The sequence below is a fragment of the Cajanus cajan genome, chromosome 8, assembly GCF_000230855.2.
Source record: "Cajanus cajan strain Asha chromosome 8, NIPB_CcT2T_4, whole genome shotgun sequence".
NCBI classification, from domain to species: domain Eukaryota; kingdom Viridiplantae; phylum Streptophyta; class Magnoliopsida; order Fabales; family Fabaceae; genus Cajanus; species Cajanus cajan.
Window position 1 is genome coordinate 14,099,538 of NC_138524.1, and position 19,060 is coordinate 14,118,597.

At 37.6% G+C, this 19,060-nt stretch overlaps 1 protein-coding gene across 4 annotated transcripts; it reads right to left on the reverse strand.

Annotated features, from left to right (window-relative positions):
* Nucleotides 1-114: 114 nt before the first annotated feature.
* LOC109810587 (acyl-coenzyme A oxidase 3, peroxisomal) lies at nt 115-8,818 on the reverse strand. Of its 4 annotated transcripts, XR_014428531.1 has the most exons (15): nt 8,290-8,818; nt 7,404-7,521; nt 7,191-7,298; nt 6,930-7,102; nt 6,742-6,841; nt 6,558-6,632; nt 6,309-6,439; nt 5,799-5,934; nt 5,597-5,716; nt 4,613-4,759; nt 4,427-4,531; nt 4,243-4,344; nt 3,223-3,381; nt 2,127-2,246; nt 115-323 (listed from the first exon to the last, which is right to left on the reverse strand). XR_014428531.1 is itself a non-coding variant. In XM_083062270.1 (14 exons), exons 1-14 carry the CDS (start codon nt 8,751-8,753, stop codon nt 264-266), a joined length of 1,998 nt encoding a protein of 665 aa, XP_082918396.1. In that variant the 5' UTR covers nt 8,754-8,818; the 3' UTR covers nt 115-263. The 4 variants fall into 4 exon arrangements, 3 of the variants coding, with proteins under 3 accessions (XP_082918396.1, XP_082918397.1, XP_082918395.1); XM_083062270.1 differs by lacking the exon at nt 2,127-2,246; XM_083062271.1 differs by lacking the exons at nt 115-323; nt 2,127-2,246 and adding an exon at nt 2,279-2,549.
* Between the last annotated feature and the right edge of the window lie 10,242 nt (nt 8,819-19,060).

Genomic DNA, 19,060 nt, shown 5'->3' on the forward strand with positions numbered 1-19,060 from the left:
TCGCATAATAACTCCCATGTTCCTTCTCATTTTGGTAGTTATTTGTGAAGAAATGAAAGTGTAACGATCCGGCTAGTCACTACACACGCCACTGAACACCGGAAACACCAGACAGAAAGAACGAGTATATAAATATAGGATCTAGAATATAAATATATACAAGGTCCCAATCCGACTAGAGTTAGAGTGTGCAAAAACAACCAAGCAAAACAAAATACATCATCGGCTGCTACACCAAGAAGCTGAAACAACACAACATCAGCTTAAAATCGACTCCGCCTGCTAGCTGCAGACTCACCACAAGCCACACACCTATCCCTGTTCTGCTCCCGTACATAGTACGATTATAGCAGTCCAATCACATGGAAACAACAAAGGGTAAGCTAGTATAAAAAGAATAACGTATAGCAGGATTTAAGTAATCATAACAATTTCAACTATCAACACATCATCAGTCTACATCTCATCGATTATACAACAAACCAGCAATTAGCAAATAATGCGTCGTCATGTGTAACAGCCCAAGCAACCCGCATGAGGATATTGTCCGCTTTGGCCCACGGCCGCACGGTTTTGCTCTTGGCGATGACACGCATGCCACCCCAAAAGGCCTCCTCACAAGGAAGGTATCCACACCCATATATATGGCATGCTTCGTTCTCCTTCCTAACCGATGTGGGACTTCACAATCCACCCCCCCTCGGGGAGCCCAGCGCCCTCGCTGGCACACCTGTCCGGGCCCCGGCTCTGATACCAATGTAACAGCCCAAGCAACCCGCATGAAGATATTGTCCGCTTTGGCCCACGGCCGCACGGTTTTGCTCTTGGCGATGACACGCATGCCACCCCAAAAGGCCTCCTCACAAGGAAGGTATCCACACCCATATATATGGCATGCTTCGTTCTCCTTCCTAACCGATGTGGGACTTCACATCATGCATATCACCTCGGAGACCTCCTACCACAACTCAGCCTTTTGGCCTACAACAACTCAACCATTAAGGCCTACAACAACTCAATCTTTTGGCCTACAACAACTCAGCCTTTCGGCCTACAACAACTCAGCCATCATTCAACACTGCACAACTTTACAACACAACACATCATCTTACATCACATCAACACAACTTACAACAACATTCACCAGATACAACTCAACATCAACAACAACATTATCTACTAGTCATCACATCATATTCATCCATCTCAACTCAACTCAGCATGAACCAACATTAACTAGCATACAATAAAACCTCATCTCCGTGCCCGGCGCACTCGTGGTTGCGCCCAGCGCAGTGCAACCAGAGAGCACCAGGGGGCCAGCGCGCCCAACGCAAGCATGCCCGCGCCCGGCAGGACCTAGCCAGAGAGCCCAAGGCTCACTCGCGCCTGGCACAATACCCATTGCGCCCAGCGCATGCCAGGCAGAGACTCTATAGAGTCTCACGCGCCCGACGTGCCCAAACCCGCGCCCAGTGCGGGGAAAGTAGAGACTCCCCTTGGTCTCGCGCCCAGCGCAATTCAAATTGCGTCTAGCGCCCACAAGGCAGAGACTCCCCATGAGTCTCACGCCCAGCGCGACAAGGGTCGCGCTCAATACCCAACAAAATCCCCAAAAACCTACCACAACTGGTATCGCGCCCAGCGCGGTCCAAGTCACGCCCAACGCGGGTCAGCCAGAGACCCACATTCTCAAGCGCGCCCGACGCAGTCATCATTGCGCCCGGCGAGCTTGGCCAAATGGGGTCTCCTGGTGGCCACGCGCCCGGCGCGAAGAATTGCGCTCAGCGCGAGGTTCAGCAACAGCACTCCATTTTCGAAAAACTTAGCCAAAACCTGCAAAAATAGCCAGAAAACAACCATGCAAACCATCCAAAAGTTCCCTCTTCCATCAAACATCAACAAAAACGTCCTCTTATCAACATGCAACCACAATTCATCAAAAACCCCAAAATTTGTAAAAAACTCCGAAGACCCCAAAAACCCCATTTTTCAACCATCTCAGCTCGAAATTCAACAATCATCAAACAACAAGGAGTTTCGAGACTCCTTCACAGCCAAACCCCAAACCCTAAACCCTAAACCCTAAACAACCAAACACAACAAAAATAACCAGCTTCCCTTACCTCGGGCAAGATTCCGAGCTTCCGGGAAGAGAAACGAAAAACGGAGAAGAGAGTTGGAGAAGAAGATGAAGGAAGAGGCTCCGCACGTTTTCAACCAGAAATCCAACCTTCAATCAGCACCTTAAATTTAAATGGAGCACCAGCAAGAGAGCACAAAAATCAGCCACAGAGAAGTGCAAGTGAGAAGTGAGTGAGTAGAGAGAGTTAGCAAAGTAAGGAAGAAGAAAATGAGAACGGGTCCGGGGAAGAAGGAAAAGAAAATAAAAGGGGCCTAACAGAAAGTGTAAAACTTCCCGCTTTTTATTTCTTCGTTCACACATTTCCGATGCACCAAACGATTGACTTCTTTTATTTCTTCGCCATTTCGCTCCTCTCTTCTCTTTTTCATTGATATTTTGGTGATACCAAACAGAGGGTATGAATCTAAAACCAAAAAACACATATAAAAAGAGAGACTAAACCTGTTTAAACCTCCATTTCCTTCTATATTTGTTCTCCCTATTTCTTTCTTTTCTATATCACTACTCTTCCAAACAAAACATTGTCTATGAGCTCGCAGAATCTACGTTAGTCAGTGTGTAAACAAATGGAAACTCTCCAGTCTATCTTGAGAGTTAGTTCACAAAGACCACGTCAACAATGACAGACCAAATTGACAAATTCAAATCCGTGTATGACAAGAATAAAAGAATTCAAGCATTTAAAGGTATTTTAATAACAAAAACTTAAAGGCACTTACATGCAAGGAAACTATTACATGGTACAGAAATTTATTTATGAAAATCAATACGAATGACCAAGTCTTGATTTCCATCTAACTCCCAACTTTTATTTTGTTCTTTAACTGATTATTCACCCAATACTATGTAACCACGACCTTTCGTGATTAGATTCGTGCAATTTTTTTTCCACTGTTTAGTAATATTCTACACAGTGTAACAAAAATATTATTCATACGTGCTTACCACCACCCCATAACCCGATCGTGTGTAAAAAACTGCATAAGCTAAAGTTGAGAAGAAGACCAAGAATTTGAATCGATCCAATTATACGCGATTGGGCTCAAGAAAGCATCGGGAATACCAAAGGAACTGACCAAGGCAAGTGCATGCGGGCGAAGTTCAGCACAGAGTTTTGGCACTTCTTTCCTCACTGCAGAAGCATTCTCTGTTGACAAGTAGCCATATCGAAGAAAGGAAGCATCTTCATCCACACATATCGCAGCATACAACGATCTCAACAGTCCTAAGACATCCTACAGAGTGGATCAAAGCAAAGTAATCAATAAATAGATCTGTTTCACATATAATTGAACAATAAACAAAAGACACTAAAGCATGACAAGTGTTAACAACACCATCTAAGAGTCTTTTGGATAAACTTTTCTAGCAACACTTTTTAAGAGAGAAATAGAAAGCAAAAATAAGTTAAGTTTCTCCAAAAGTTAATTTGCATAAGTTAATTTGTAAAAGTTCTTTCATTTGCTTCTTCAAAATTTTATTTTTAACTTATGTGTAAGTTAGTTTTAACTTATGGAGAAACTTGTATAAACATGTCCTAGCACACTTTATTAAAGGCTCAAGGCTGAAATTAAGTTAAAAAAAACAAAATTTTGAGAATATTCTAATTTAATGAGCTCCATTTATTATTTTGTAGTTTCTAATAAATTTTGATAATAGTCAAAAAAGTATGTTAGCAAGAATACACTAGAATATTTTACTAGAGTGTGAAGGGGTATATTAGAGAGTACTCTATGGTCACATATCTAATTTATCAAAACCAATAAAAGTAGTTAAGATGGTTAGTTTTCATCAATAATATCATAAAATTAAATTTCAATCCAAAAATATCATTTGAATTAATGAGTTTAAATAGTGGTAGCATTAAATGACACTATCTAATTCAAGAGATAAATTTTTTCACTAATAAGTGCAACTTGTATTGTTAATGCATCTATTTATATGAGGGTATAAAAGAAAATTTGTAATTAATATACTTGTTTCTTACAATTTAGACAAAAAATAAGATACCCCTTTGTTTCTTATTTAAAGGATCCGAGGGAGTATATTACAAGCACTCCCCTGTAACAGGAATATTAGGCAAGCTAATAATTTACCTTCAATGAACCAGCTGGTAAAGTTGACTGTGCCTCCATGAACGTTTTTAATATTGCTCGTTCTGAGAAAGCTCTGCCCAAGTCTTGTGCGAGCTGATAACTCTGGAAGACAAAAGAGTTTCAAACTGTAAGACAGTGAAAAGATGAAAGGAAAAAAAAGAACAAAACCTGGTAGAATCCTCACTAAAATGAAGGTAGACTCTTTGCTTTCTCCAAGAGATTGACATTCTAAAACCTCTTCAGTAAAACGTCTCAATAGGTCTCGCTCTCTTAGGTGGAACAGATCAATCTGTTTAAGTGAGAGGTAAGAAACAAATAGAAGCCTCTACATGGCTTTTCCAAATATCGACAGGTATAATCAAATGATTACCTGAAATTCACTGCTCCTAATGGTGGAACTAGTTAACTGGGATGGGATAATAGGCAAAGGTTTGTTCATGTGTTCTAATCCCAAACCACTGAATGGCTTATTTTTCTTCTGAGATGCTACGTATTCTGCAAAGAGTGCCTTGCTAATCTGAAGTGAAATGAAGAACCCGTGAACACCCATTCGTATTGAATAAAATTGAGAGAACAGATGCCTAAATTTGGCATTAATTATTTCATGCTACGTCAAGTATTCAAGCAATCAGGTTAACTAAGCAACTAAAAATATATAAAACATAATCTTTATAATTAATGTTATATTTCATCAAATATCTCTATTAACACGTAAGAACAGATTTTGTCTCTAACTCAAAAAAAGGGCAACTCAATGCATGAGGCTCCCACTACGCAGGGTCCAGGGAGGGTAGATGTACAGTCTTAACAATGTTTCTAGTATTTGAACTTGTCACCTGAAGGTCAAAAGGTAAAAAGCATAACAATGTACCGAAGCTCACCCTCATCGTGTCTAACAACACAATGATTCATATAAGTGTGACAAAGCAGTGAAAGTATACATTATGTCATTAACTGGTACTTTTTTGCTGAAATTTCAATTAATAAACAATAAAAGTGATACTGATCAAGATTCTAACACTTGAACACAAACTCAAATACTGTATTTAGAAATCAATCAACCCAAAAGTCTTTTGATGAAGGCCCAAAGTGGATTTTATCTTCCAATAATTATTTCATAAAGTTTGAAGCATTCAAGCTTAAAGCCCCAGCTTGTATCCTTAGTTGGAATCCATATAACTATTACTTATTATCCCTACCGCTTAACAGTCAAATGTAAATAAACTAAAACAGCTTGTTAGGAACCAATTATGGCTTTGCAATCAGCTCATCATGTCTCCTAGGTTTGAATTTAAAAATGTTGTGCTTAATTATTATTATTATAATTTCATGTTCAATGGAATACTCATTTTACCTGCTGCATCAGAACATTGTTGTCCCCCTCAAATGTCGATTGCGCATCAAATTCACCCATGAATTGACCAACACGATTTTCAGATTTAATTCCTTGTCCTCCACAGGCTTCACGACATTCCTATTTCATGCATTAATAGAACCTTAGTGAAGCCAATGGCATATTATCTATCAAACCCAAGTATAATGATAGCAATACATACCTGGATAGTATGCATATTATTCCAAGTTAAAGTAGCCTTGTAAGCACTAGAAATAATATGAATTGTCTTGTTTGACTCAGGCGTTCTATTGACATACATCATTTTGAGCTCATTTGCAGCAAAACTCATTGCATATCTGTAGATAAGAGTGATGGAATGAACATAAAAGGTACTAATCTTGGTCCATTTAAATCCACTAAACTTGGATAGTCACTTTTTATTAAATCACTATATAGTTACTCAAAACTGACAACATATATGAGTCACATGGATGTGTTTGTGTCTCACTTCTCGTGAGTGGATGATGCATGTTGCATCTAAATTAAATGCTTTATTCTGGAATATATATAGGGAAATAACCTCTGAATGTATATAAAACATAATTAATCCTGTAATATTCAGAATATTTTTAACGATTCTTAGCATTTTGGTGAGAAAAGAAAAAGGCATCTTAAATTGAGGAATATGTACTAAAGTGGCCTCAGCAAATCCTGTAATCAGAGGACTTACACCTTTGCTAGTAAAGGTAACAGACGCCGTTGATGAGTAGGGTAATCAAGCAGTAAAACTTCAGGCCCAGTTGGTGTAATGGAGAATGCCTGCCTTGTCAATGCATATCTTATGGCAATGGCCAAGCTAATCTAAGCAAATAAATGGCATGATAAGGTAAGATGTCAAATTTGGTACGAGTTTGTTAAATATACACAGAAAAAAAAACAGATATGCGATCAAATCCACAAACATAGATGGTGTCACTACCTTGGATATGTAAACAGCACTGACACAAATAGTAACACGACCCCTGGTCAATGGAGCCAAGAACGCGGCAAACCTCTGGAGCAAGAATGACATACAACAAAAGATATGTGAACAAGATTTCTAATGGGAATAAAGAGCACAAGGAGACCTAAGAGTATATCATCTCTCCGAAAAAGCAAATCACCTGATCTGCATTTTTTATTGCACTCAGATATTCACCACTTGGTGAAACATCAGCCACTGAATTCAACAAATTCTCTCTGGGTATCCTCACATTATCAAACCTGAAGACAGGTGTCCAGAACTTGAGTTTACACATTTAAATAAAACTCATTTTTCAGATGCAACTTGTTTGAAAAATGCATATATTACCAGATACGGCCATTATCAACTCCATTTAAACCAGTTTTGTGACCACAATCAGCTATTCGGATGTTTGGACATATGTTTCCGTCGGAATCCCTGATTTGGACAATAAATGCGTGCACCCCTTGATTGCTTCCATTTATATGGAGCTGTGAAAAGGCTATAGTGTGTGTTGCATGCTGAGTAAAAGAATAAGTTAATATAAGTCAATATAACAAAGTTGGAGAAGGAGAAATAATTATCAAAAGAATACGAAAGAATCATTACATTTGCTGCACCACCAATCCAATACTTCTGACCCGATTCACATGGAGTATTGATTATAAATTCTCCAGTGTTCGAATCATAAGTAGCAACTGTTTCAATCCCTCGAACCTATCAAAATTAATCCAGAAAGAATTATTAAAATTCACAAAGCAAAAGCATAATAAATTACATGAGGACCTAATAATCCCAATTTATTGAGCAACTTTCACATACATTATTTCCATGGCCCAACTCAGACAAAGCAAAGCAACCCTTGATCTCATAGTTTTCAGTAGAACTCAACCACTTGTCGTGATGATGCTTGGTTCCCAGAAACTTTACAGCCCCACCCCTGAAATCCATCATTCATCTTAGAAAATAACAGTGAATTAATCACGATTCCATCTTAGAATATGAGTTTGGAATAATTCAACTCCATAAATCTAGTAACTAACTTGTAAGGTGAGAATTGTATTATACTTATATACAATACTTTGACCAACACCCGAATGTCATCACAATGTCGTCTTAAAATATGGGTTTGGATTAATTCAAGCCCACAAAACTAACAACCAGTTTGTAAGACGAGAGTTGTATTACATATATACACTACTTTTTTATATCACTAGTCAATAGTCATGGATCTCCAACACACTCCAATGCTATGAACCAACTCATATTCTTAAGATGATATCAAAGTCTATCTCAGTGATTGTTGTTAGACCTATCAGACCATTGACTATCACTGCTATCACAAGTAGCATATGTCCAATCTTGCAAATTTTATGCTCAAGATGTTCACTCCTCCACATGAGCTAATGAGTGTGTAGGAGATTGTTCAATATGACTAAAATAATATATATATATATATATATATATATATATATATAAAGTAGAAACAATTCTCACCTCACAAAACATCTGAAGTAATCCAAAAAAAGTCTAATAGCATAACACATTCGTTAGGATAAGTTCCGATATCATACCCATCTTAAAATGTCAGTTTGGAATCTTTGGATCTAATCAACTCTAGAAAACCAAGCTATAAGATTAAGTATGTATGTCCCTGACTTGTATACAAGGCGAAATCTTCAAGACAATGAAAGAAACCACAACCTACCACAAGAAGAAATGAACGCCAAGCTTAACAGCGAGGGAGTGATCATACATCCCAATAACCTCAAATAGCGCGAGCTTCCTCAGCTCCTCTTGCGGGCCATCGCCGGTGAGCCACCCTCGGAAAGCCCCTCGCTCGAGAAGGTACTCGATGCGCTTCATGGTGGCCTCGTGCTGCTGCTCCATGGACTGGTTGTAGTCGGGGCAGACGAACACCCTGCCGCCGCGCTCCCGGCGGTTGAAGAGGCCGCTCTGGATGATGACGGAGAAGAGCCAGTCGCGGTCCTCCAGGTTGTGCCCGTCCATCAGCCTCCGCATCTCCCGCACGTCGAATGCGAACCGGTTGGAGAGCTCCGGCGGAGAGTAGCTCAGGCAGCGCTGCGGGCGGAGGGCGGGGGAGCACGGCGGCGTGCGGCGGAGGAGGTGGTTGGAGAGGACCTCGGCTCGCCGGGAGACGCGGTGGTCCATGGCGGGAGAGATTGGGAGAGGGAAATATTTGTAATATTATTATTTAATTAACTTTTGTAATATTATTAATATTGTATTTATTAAACTTAATATAGATTGAATTCATTAAATATATTGTATTTATGAAGTTTGGTTGTAGTTTGGGAAAGGAGAAGGATGGTTGGTGAAGGTTTTGAATATAAATATTATTTTTATATAATATTTATTTATTAAATATTATATTTAATTAACTTTTGTAATATTATTAATATTGTATTTATTAAACTTAATATAGATTGAATTCATTAAATATATTGTATTTATGAAATATATAACTTTCCTTATCAAATAAAGTGTATTTATTTGACCAACAAAATATTAAAACTTTAATTTTAAAAAAATAATTAACTATAATTATTAATAACATTAATATTTAATATTAATTAACTTATTTTATTTAAATAAAATTTTTATTCATAAATAATTTTCCATATTAATATTATAAATTATTAACAAAAATTTACATATTTAAATAAATATATAAAAATAATATTATTTATTATTTGTATTAATTTTATATATTATATTTTTATTTTAAATAAATATATAAATTATAATTTTACAAAAAAATGATATTTTTAAAAAAATCTGTTCAGAATTCGACTCTATAAAGGAATCAAACTCCGACATAGATAATCATCATAGATGGAGGAAACATAGTTCAGAATTCGATTCTGGGCTGCAAAGGTTTACTCTGATAAATAAAGGGTGGGGGCTCTTTTTGGTAATCTTTTTTAAGAAAATATTTTTTCTGTAAAACTTTCAACATCTTTACTTACTCTTGAAAAAAAAATGACTAAAATATAAATAAATTTTATTTAATATGCTAATTTAAAAATCTCTATAAATTATCTTAAAAATATAATATATATTTTATATATAATCGTAAAAATTAAATATGTTTAATGAAATTTTTAATCTATGTAAACTTAGTTATTTTTGTCTATATATGTTTAGAGAGAATTCTATGTTTTCATGTAAATAAGACATTTAATTTATTGAATTATATTTTTTCTTCAAATTATTCTCATTGTTTAAATAATTATTTATTATATTTGTAATGACTCGTCATGATCGTCACACTACGAATAACATTACACACTACTGAATTATATTAAAAGAGTATAATAAAATATTTTTACAATACAAGTTGCTAATCAAGCAACCAATGACGACCAAATATATATATAACAAAATATGTTACCATAAAGTAGCCTACAAAAAAATTCTATCTCCAGGCACTTCCTGTAGCCTCTAGCAGCTATCTCCAGTCTATCCCTACCCTGCTCCCATACAACGTATGATCATCGTAGTCCAAACCACATGGAAACATGCAAGGGTAAGCTAGAGACAATAAACAACTCAATATAATTTAATCTGCAACATAACAACTATAATCATCTTCACATCTGACACAAAAGATAAACAACACACACACACACACACACACACATATATATATATATCTTAACATCATTTCAACTTAATTCCACATATCAACGTTGTATCAACACCTCTCAACAAATATATGTCTAAAACAACTTACAATATAACATAACAACAAATATACAACTCATATCAACAACAAATCAACTCATTAACAACTTATGCGTCGTCCCGCATTTTGACTCGGAGATCTCCTAAACATGATAAGTAGTCTAAGTGGCTAGGTCTTACCGAACCGACAATACAACAAATTTGGATATCAATCCACAACACGATAATGGTTTCTCAGACTTTGCCACTTAAACAAGGAAGTATAGTAATCGGTTAGAAACTAAGTTCCCGACTTTGTACTTCACTCAAATTGGCCACTTGTAATCAATATAGGTCGACCTGACCCCTATACCGTGGTCGCTTTGTAATCGGTATAGCTCGACCTTGCCCCTATACCATGGTAGCTTTATAATCGGTATAGTTCGACCTTGCCCCTATACCATGGTCGCTTTATAATCGGTATAGCTCGACCTTGCACCTATACCGTGGTCGCTTTATACACGTGTGCCTCGACCTTGCCCACACACGGGATCAACTAAGTCCTAGAGAAGAACAACACAACGAACACTCCAAGGGACAACTTCCCAAGGAGGGTTTTTCAACAAATTGGGCTCTCAGAGCACCACAACTATCTCAATCCACACAATGAGATGAGCAACTTCGAAAAGATCTCCCCTAGTCCTAGTGATCAACAACTTATCATCACAGCTTAAACAGCTTACAACTCAACAACACAACTTTACAGCAATAGGCATCTTAACAACTTTACAGCAATAGGCAACTTAACAACTTAACAACTTTACAGCAATAGGCACCTTAACAACTTTACAGCAATAAGCAACTTAACAATTTTACAACAATAAACAACTTAACAACTCTACAGCAATAAACAACTTAACAACTTTACAGCAATAAACAAATATAGTCATCAATCTCAACTTTAACAACTTTAAACAACATAACAACTTTTTAGCAATATACAACTCTCTTCTAACAACTTGACAACACAGTCTAATAATAACATCTCATCATATTTTACAACGTAAACATGTCCACGCATATAACAACCTTATCAACTTAATTTCAACTAATTTCAACAATATCATAGATCAACACACAACTTGTAAACAACTTCACAACTTAACTACAACATGCATCTCATTTACATCCCATTTTCATCATGAAAGCATCACCAACAACATCATTAATAAATATTTAATCATATATTACCAACACACAATATTTTCATCACATAACACAACTTATATTACATATTTACAACCCATATATCATGCCAACTTAAATACCCAACAATACTAATCAACCTAAGCACCCACATGAGTTCTCAACTCATACAACTAACAACTTTACAATCTAGCTTCCCTTACCTGAAGATTGGCTCAGAATAACCAAGAAGCGGAATTCCCTTTTCCGAAGCTCAACCCAGAACTTTAATCCACCCAAAGCAAGTTTCCTTGTCCAGAGTCATTCTCTCTAAAACCTCTCTCTAAAAACCTTCATTCCTCTTCCACCCTCCAACTCTATTTATAGACATTCAGGAGTGGCCAGAACGGACTGTTTCGAATCTGGAACGGGCCGTTCTGCACCCCTTCATCATGGGCAAAAATCACATGCAAAACGGCCCGTTCTGGAACTCATCCAGAATGGCCCGTTCTCCATCCAGAACGGCCCTTACTCCCCTCCAGAACGGCCCGTTCTCCATCCAGAACGGCCCGTTCTCCCTTCAGAACGGCCCGTTCTCAACTACGACTTATAGGTCAATTTAATAGCTTGGAACGGCCCGTTCCAAATTGGGAACGGCCCGTTCTGAGCTACTGAATCACCCATATTGGGCTTTTGGGCCTGAACTTGCTACGTCACAATACCCCCTAACAAATAAGAATTTTCGTCCCCGAAAATAGGCTTACTTGAAAAGAGAAATGGATATTGTTCCTTGAACTGACTCTCCACCTCCTAGGTAGCCTCACCAGTAGCTGCATCCCAAAGAATCTTCACCAAGCTGATGGACTTGCCACGAAGCTTCTTCAACTTGTGATCAACCACAACTACCGGTCTCTTCTTATAGGTCAAGTTCTCTCTAACTTGCACCTTATCTATCTCTACCACTTGACTCGGGTCTCTGATGTAGTTCCTCAACTGTGAAACGTGACACACATGTTCCCCCTCAGCAAACTCCAAAGGCTTTCGCCTTTTATCAGCATATGACTTCTATCTAATCTGGGCAGTCTTCATACCTTCTTGAATCAACTTTACTTTCTCAATAGTCTGTAAGACTAACTCCGACCCCACAACCACTGATTCACTATCAGGATTTCAAACGATGCAATCTCGATACTAGCATGAAAGTTATTGTTATACATGAACTCTACCAGTAGTAGGACTTCCTCCCAACTCTCCAAGTGGTCTAGCATACAAGCTCTCAGCAAAACCTCCAAGGACTGAATTGTCTTCTCTGACTGACCATTTGCTTGTGGATGATAAGCAGAACTCAACCTCAACCTCGTACCCAAGACTTGGTGTAGACTTTGCAAAAAATTTAGAAGTGGACCTTGGATCCCTATCTGAAAATAATACAAGAAGGCATCCTGTGCAACCGTACTATTTCTTTCACATACAACTATGTCAACTTCTCCAAGGACCACCTGATATTAACAAGCAAAAAAAGTGCACACTTGGCCAATCTGTCAACAACAATTCAAATAGCATCACTATTCCTAGTCAACTTAGGCAACCCATTAATGAAATCCATAGTGATACTATCCAACTTCCACTACTGGATCTCCATCAACAACAACAAACCACCAGACTTCTGGTGCTCAACCTTAGCCTTCTAACAAGTCAGATAGGCCGCCATATATTTAACAATGTCTCTCTATACTTAAAATCTTGAGGTAGGCAAATTCTGCCCTTAAACCTCAACTCCCATCTTCACCTATCTCAAAGCCAACTGCTTCCTGTGTATCCAACAAATTAAGAACCTTCACAACTTTCGAATCTTACAACTACTTCATACCAACTTGCTACAAGAACTCACTAGCAATGGTAATCATGCCACAACTAATGTGGTCTTGAGCCAACTCCATATACAAATTCAAATCTTTGAATTTCTCAACCAACTCCAACTCCTTCACCATCAAACTAGACATGTGGATGGACTTCCTACTCAAAGCATCTGCCACTACTTTGGCCTTCCTAGGGTGATACATCAACTGCAATTCATAATCTTTTAAAATATTCCATCCACTGTCTCTGTCTCATGTTCAACTCTTTCTACTCAAGCAAGTACTTCAACTCTTGTAATCATCAAAGACGTTAAATCCTGCACTATGAAAACAGTGCATCCATACCTTTAAGGCAAAAACATTGCTGCCAACTCTAAGTCATGAGTAGAGTAATTCCTCTCATGATTCTTCAATTTCCTTCAAGCATATACAACTACTCTCTTATTCTACATCAACACACACCCCAACCTTAGGTGAGAAACATCACAATAGACCTCAAATGGCTCATTAGGATTATGCAACACCAACATAGGAGAAGTAATCAATCTCTCTCTTCAACTCTTTCACCTGACACTTCAATTCAACCAACTCTGTTGGAGCCATCCTATAGGGAGCAACCAACACTAGCCGTACACCAAGGACCAGATCAATGCTAAACTCAATCTCCCTAGTAGGAGGTAACCCAGACACCTCGTCCAAAAACACCTTCAGAAATTCCCTCACAACTCTTACCTATTGATCACCTTTTCAGTTTCCACACTCACAGTAGCAAATAAAATACAACACTCTGCTCTATCTCTCAACATCACTTCAGCTTGGCTGGCTGAAATTAACAATTCATCCTCCCCCTAAGGGAAAAATCAACTCCCTATTGACACAATCTATAAGAATGTGATTGGCAGATGACCAATCCATGCCTAAGATTATATCAATATCCACTAAAGGCAAACAGATCAAGTTCACCTTATACTTCTTATCACACATCTCCAAGGGACAACCAACACATCTTAGAGACAACAATAGAAATAGAAGCGTGCGCATACACAAGCAATCTCAACCCCAAATTACGTACAAGCAAACCCAACTTTTCAACACATGTATATAAAATAAATGAATGGGAGGCCCTGAGTCAAATAACATCATCACAACCTTACTAGTATCTTTACCCTTCCCCTTCACTAGATCAGATGAAGTGGAAGCTTCGACTCCAGTCAAGGCAAACACCCTTCCAGCTATAGAAGATCTATCACCCCTCGGGGCACTCCTAGTCTGTCTAGCACCTACAGGACAACTAGTCGACATGTGACCCATCTGGCCACACCTAAAGCACTTGCTCTCGGTATGAAGCAATCACGAATGAAGTGAGGTCTACCATATCTGTAACATCTGAGAGTAGCAGCTCCACTCTAATCCCTACTCCTAGCTGTGTCAATAGGTTTCCTTGTGACAAGACCCCCTTGTTGTGATTGGAGCCTATCATAAGGCTTCCTCTGAGAACCACCACCACTCTTGGACCCAGCTGGTCCACCAACAATCTTCGTCGACTTGCCGACGCTCTCTAGCCGCGCTACAACCTTCGACTTCTCTACCAAGACTGGAAACTCCCTGATGGCCATAGGCACCACCACTCTCCTCAAATCATACTTCAAGCCTTCAGCAAACTTCCTACACTTTCAAGCCTCAGAGTTGGCTTGGGTGTAGAAGTGTGCTAAGTGCTTGAATCTCATGGCGTACTCGATCACTGACATTTCCCTACGCTGTAATCTCATAAACTCTACCTCCCGAGCATGCCTGACCCTCACTGGGAAGTACTTCTCGAGGAAGGCCCTCTTGAAGCACACCCAATCCACAAGCACTCCACGATCAATCAACATCTTACTAGTACCTCTCCAACAAATACTCTGCCTCCCCTGTCAACATATACACTGCATAGGTGAGCTTTCGCTCCTCTGAACAACCTAGAACTGAGAATATCTTTTCTAACTCGCAAATCCAGTAGTCAACCACCTCTGGATCTGCATCACCTCTAAACTGAGGAGGACTACACTTCCTAAACTCAGCCAAAACCCGACTCTCCTATGACCCAACTGGTCTTGAGGCACTAGTCGCAGCTCTCTCAGTATCCATCCTAGTAAAGTAAGCATTCTGCTGTTGCACAGCCAAAGCCATCATCTCCATGGCATGGGCTATCTGCTCATGTTCTAAGCATCTTCTACAAAATGAACAACTCATTCAACACACTACATCTTAACTACTCAACACAAATCAACACAACATCCAACACAACACAAAGTTCAACGCAACAAAAGCCTAAAGGGACCACCCTCACAGAGTGTCCACTAGACTCGAACTGCTCTGATACCATAAAAGTGTAACGACCCGCCATGGTCGTCACACTACGAACAACATTACACACTACTGAATTATATTAAAAGAGTATAATAAAATATTTTTACAATACAAGTTGTTAATCAAGCAACCAATGACGACCAAATATATATATAACAAAATATGCTACCATAAGGTAGCCTACAAAAAAATTCTATCTCCAGGCACCTCCTGTGGCTTCTAGCAGCTACCTCCAGTCTATCCCTGCCCTGCTCCCATACAACGTATGATCATCGCAGTCCAAACCACATGGAAACATGCAAGGGTAAGCTAGAGACAATAAACAGCTCAATATAATTTAATCTGCAAGATAACAACTATAATCATCTTCACATCTGACACAAAAGATAAATAACATATATATATATACATCTTAACATCATTTCAACTTAATTCCACATATCAACGCTGTATCAACACCTCTCAACAAATACATGTCTAAAATAACTTACAATATAACATAACAACAAATATACAACTCATATCAACAACAAATCAACTCATCAACAACTTATGCGTCGTCACGCATTTTGACTCGGAGATCTCCTACAACATGATAAGTAGTCTAAGTGGCTAGGTCTTACCAAACTAACAACACAACAAATTTGGATATCAATCCACAACACGATAATGGTTTCTCAGACTTTGCCACTTAAACAAGGAAGTATAGTACTCGGTTAGAAACTAAGTTCCCAACTTTGTAATTTACTCAAATTGGCCACTTGTAATCAATATAGGTCGACCTGACCCCTATACCGTGGTCGCTTTGTAATCGGTATAGCTCGGCCTTGCCCCTATACCGTGATCGCTTTATAATCGGTATAGCTCAACCTTGCCCCTATACCGTGGTCGCTTTATAATCGGTATAGCTCGACCTTGTCCCTATACCATGGTCGCTTTATACACGTGTGCCTCGACCTTGCCCTCACACGGGATCAACTAAGTCCTAGAGGAGAACAACACAACGACCACTCCAAGGGACAACTTCCCAAGGAGGGTTTTTCAACAAATTGGGCTCTTAGAGCACCACAACTATCTCAATCCACACAATGAGATGAGTAACTTCGGAAACATCTCCCCTAATCCTAGTGATCAACAACTTATCATCACAGCTTAAACAGCTTATAACTCAACAACACAACTTTACAGCAATAGGCATCTTAACAACTTTACAGCAATAGGCAACTTAACAACTTTACAACAATAAACAACTTAACAACTTTACAGCAATAGGCACCTTAACAACTTTACAGCAATAAACAACTTAATAACTTTACAGCAATAAACAACTTAACAACTCTACAGCAATAAACAACTTAACAACTTTACAGCAATAAACAACTATAGTCATCAATCTCAACTTTAACAACTTTAAACAACATAACAACTTTTTAGAAATATACAACTCTCTTCTAACAACTTGACAACACAGTCTAATAATAACATCTCATCATACTTCACAACGTAAACATGTCCACACATATAGCAACTTTATCAACTTAATTTCAACTAATTTCAACAATATCATAAATCAACACATAACTCGTAAATAATTTCACAACTTAACTACAACATGCATCTCATTTACATCCCATTTTCATCATGAAAGCATCACCAACAACATTATTAATAAATATTTAATCATATATTACCAACATACAATATTTTCATCACATAACACAACTCATATTACATATTTACAACCCATATATCATGTCAACTTAAATACCCAACAATACTAATCAACCTAAGCACCCACATGAGGTCTCAACTCACATACAACTAACAACTTTACAATCTAGCTTCCCTTACCTGAAGATTGGCTCAGAATAGCCAAGAAGCGGAATTCCCTTTTCCGAAGCTCAACCCGGAACTTCAATCCACCCAAAGCAAGCTTCCTTGTCCAGGGTCCTTCTCTCTAAAACCTCTCTTTAAAAACTTCCATTCCTCTTCCACCCTCCAACTCTATTTATAGACATTTAGGAGTGGCCAGAACGGCTTGTTTCGAATCCGAAACGGCCCGTTTTGCACCCCTTCATCATGGGCAAAAATCACATGCAGAACGGCCCGTTCTGAAATCAGAACGGCCCGTTCTGGAACTCATCCAGAACGGCCCATTCTCCATCCAGAACAGTCTGTTCTCCAACCAGAACGGCCCGTTCTCCCTCCAGAACAGCCCGTTCTCAACTATGACTTATAGGTCAATTTAATAGCTTGGAACGGCCCGTTCCAAATTGGGAACGGCCCGTTCTGAGTTACTGAATCACCCATATTAAACTTTTGGGCCTGAACTTGCTACGTCACAATATTATTTTCATCTTTTTTTATTATTGGTCGTAAAATATCACGGTAATATAAAAAAATGAAAAAAAAAAAAAACAAGAAGCTGAGCACACTGATTTCCTAGGAGGTAAGTAGGGCCATGAGCATAAGTAGAGTCCTTGAAACTATGACATAGTATAGTCATTTCCACAGTAGCAGCCAAGGGGTTTTCACTTTTCACTTTGATAGTAAAACAAAAAAAAGTTTAACATAATATAATTAAAAAAATAGTGGTAAGATGTGTTTATAATATTTATTTATATGGTTTAAATATGTTTTTAGTCCCTCAAATTTAAGATAAATTTGTTTTTGGTCCCTCAAATTTAAAATTGTTATTTTTAGTTCCTGTAATTTTTAAAAATCTTATTTTAGTCCCTTAGGTCACCAATAACATATTTGAAAGTGACTAATTAATATAGTTATGCAATATCAACTGGATTTAATGTGATATTTTTCCTAATAGGGATACTAATAGGTAGATTTTATGCAATAATGTTTGATAAATTTCTTAACAAAATTTGAATATAAGGACTAAAATAAGATTTTTTGAAATTACAGGGACTAAAAACAATAATTTTAAATTTGAGGGACCAAAAACAGAATTACCTTAAATTTGAGGGACTAAAAACATATTTAAACCTATTTATATTGTTCTTAAAATTATTTTTAACTAATATTTTGAGAATACTTAGATAAAAGTTTAACATAATATAATTTTTAAATATTACAAACATTGATTTAAACAAATGATAGGTGTTTGTTTTTCTTAATCAAAGATGTTTCGTTTAAATTCTAATTTTGAATGTAAAATAAATAGAAATTATTTATAGTTATATGGATTATAATTAAGAATATATTTTAAAAATCGTTAATAAAACTCTTGCGTCTTATTTAGATGAGAGGAAAAAGTGAAAAATGTAAAATTAATTTATAATATTATATAAAAGAAATACTTTTACCTAAAATTTCCATTAATGTCCATTTTATTAAGATGGTTTTGCAATCAAATGTTTTTATTTTATTTTATTTTTTAACAAC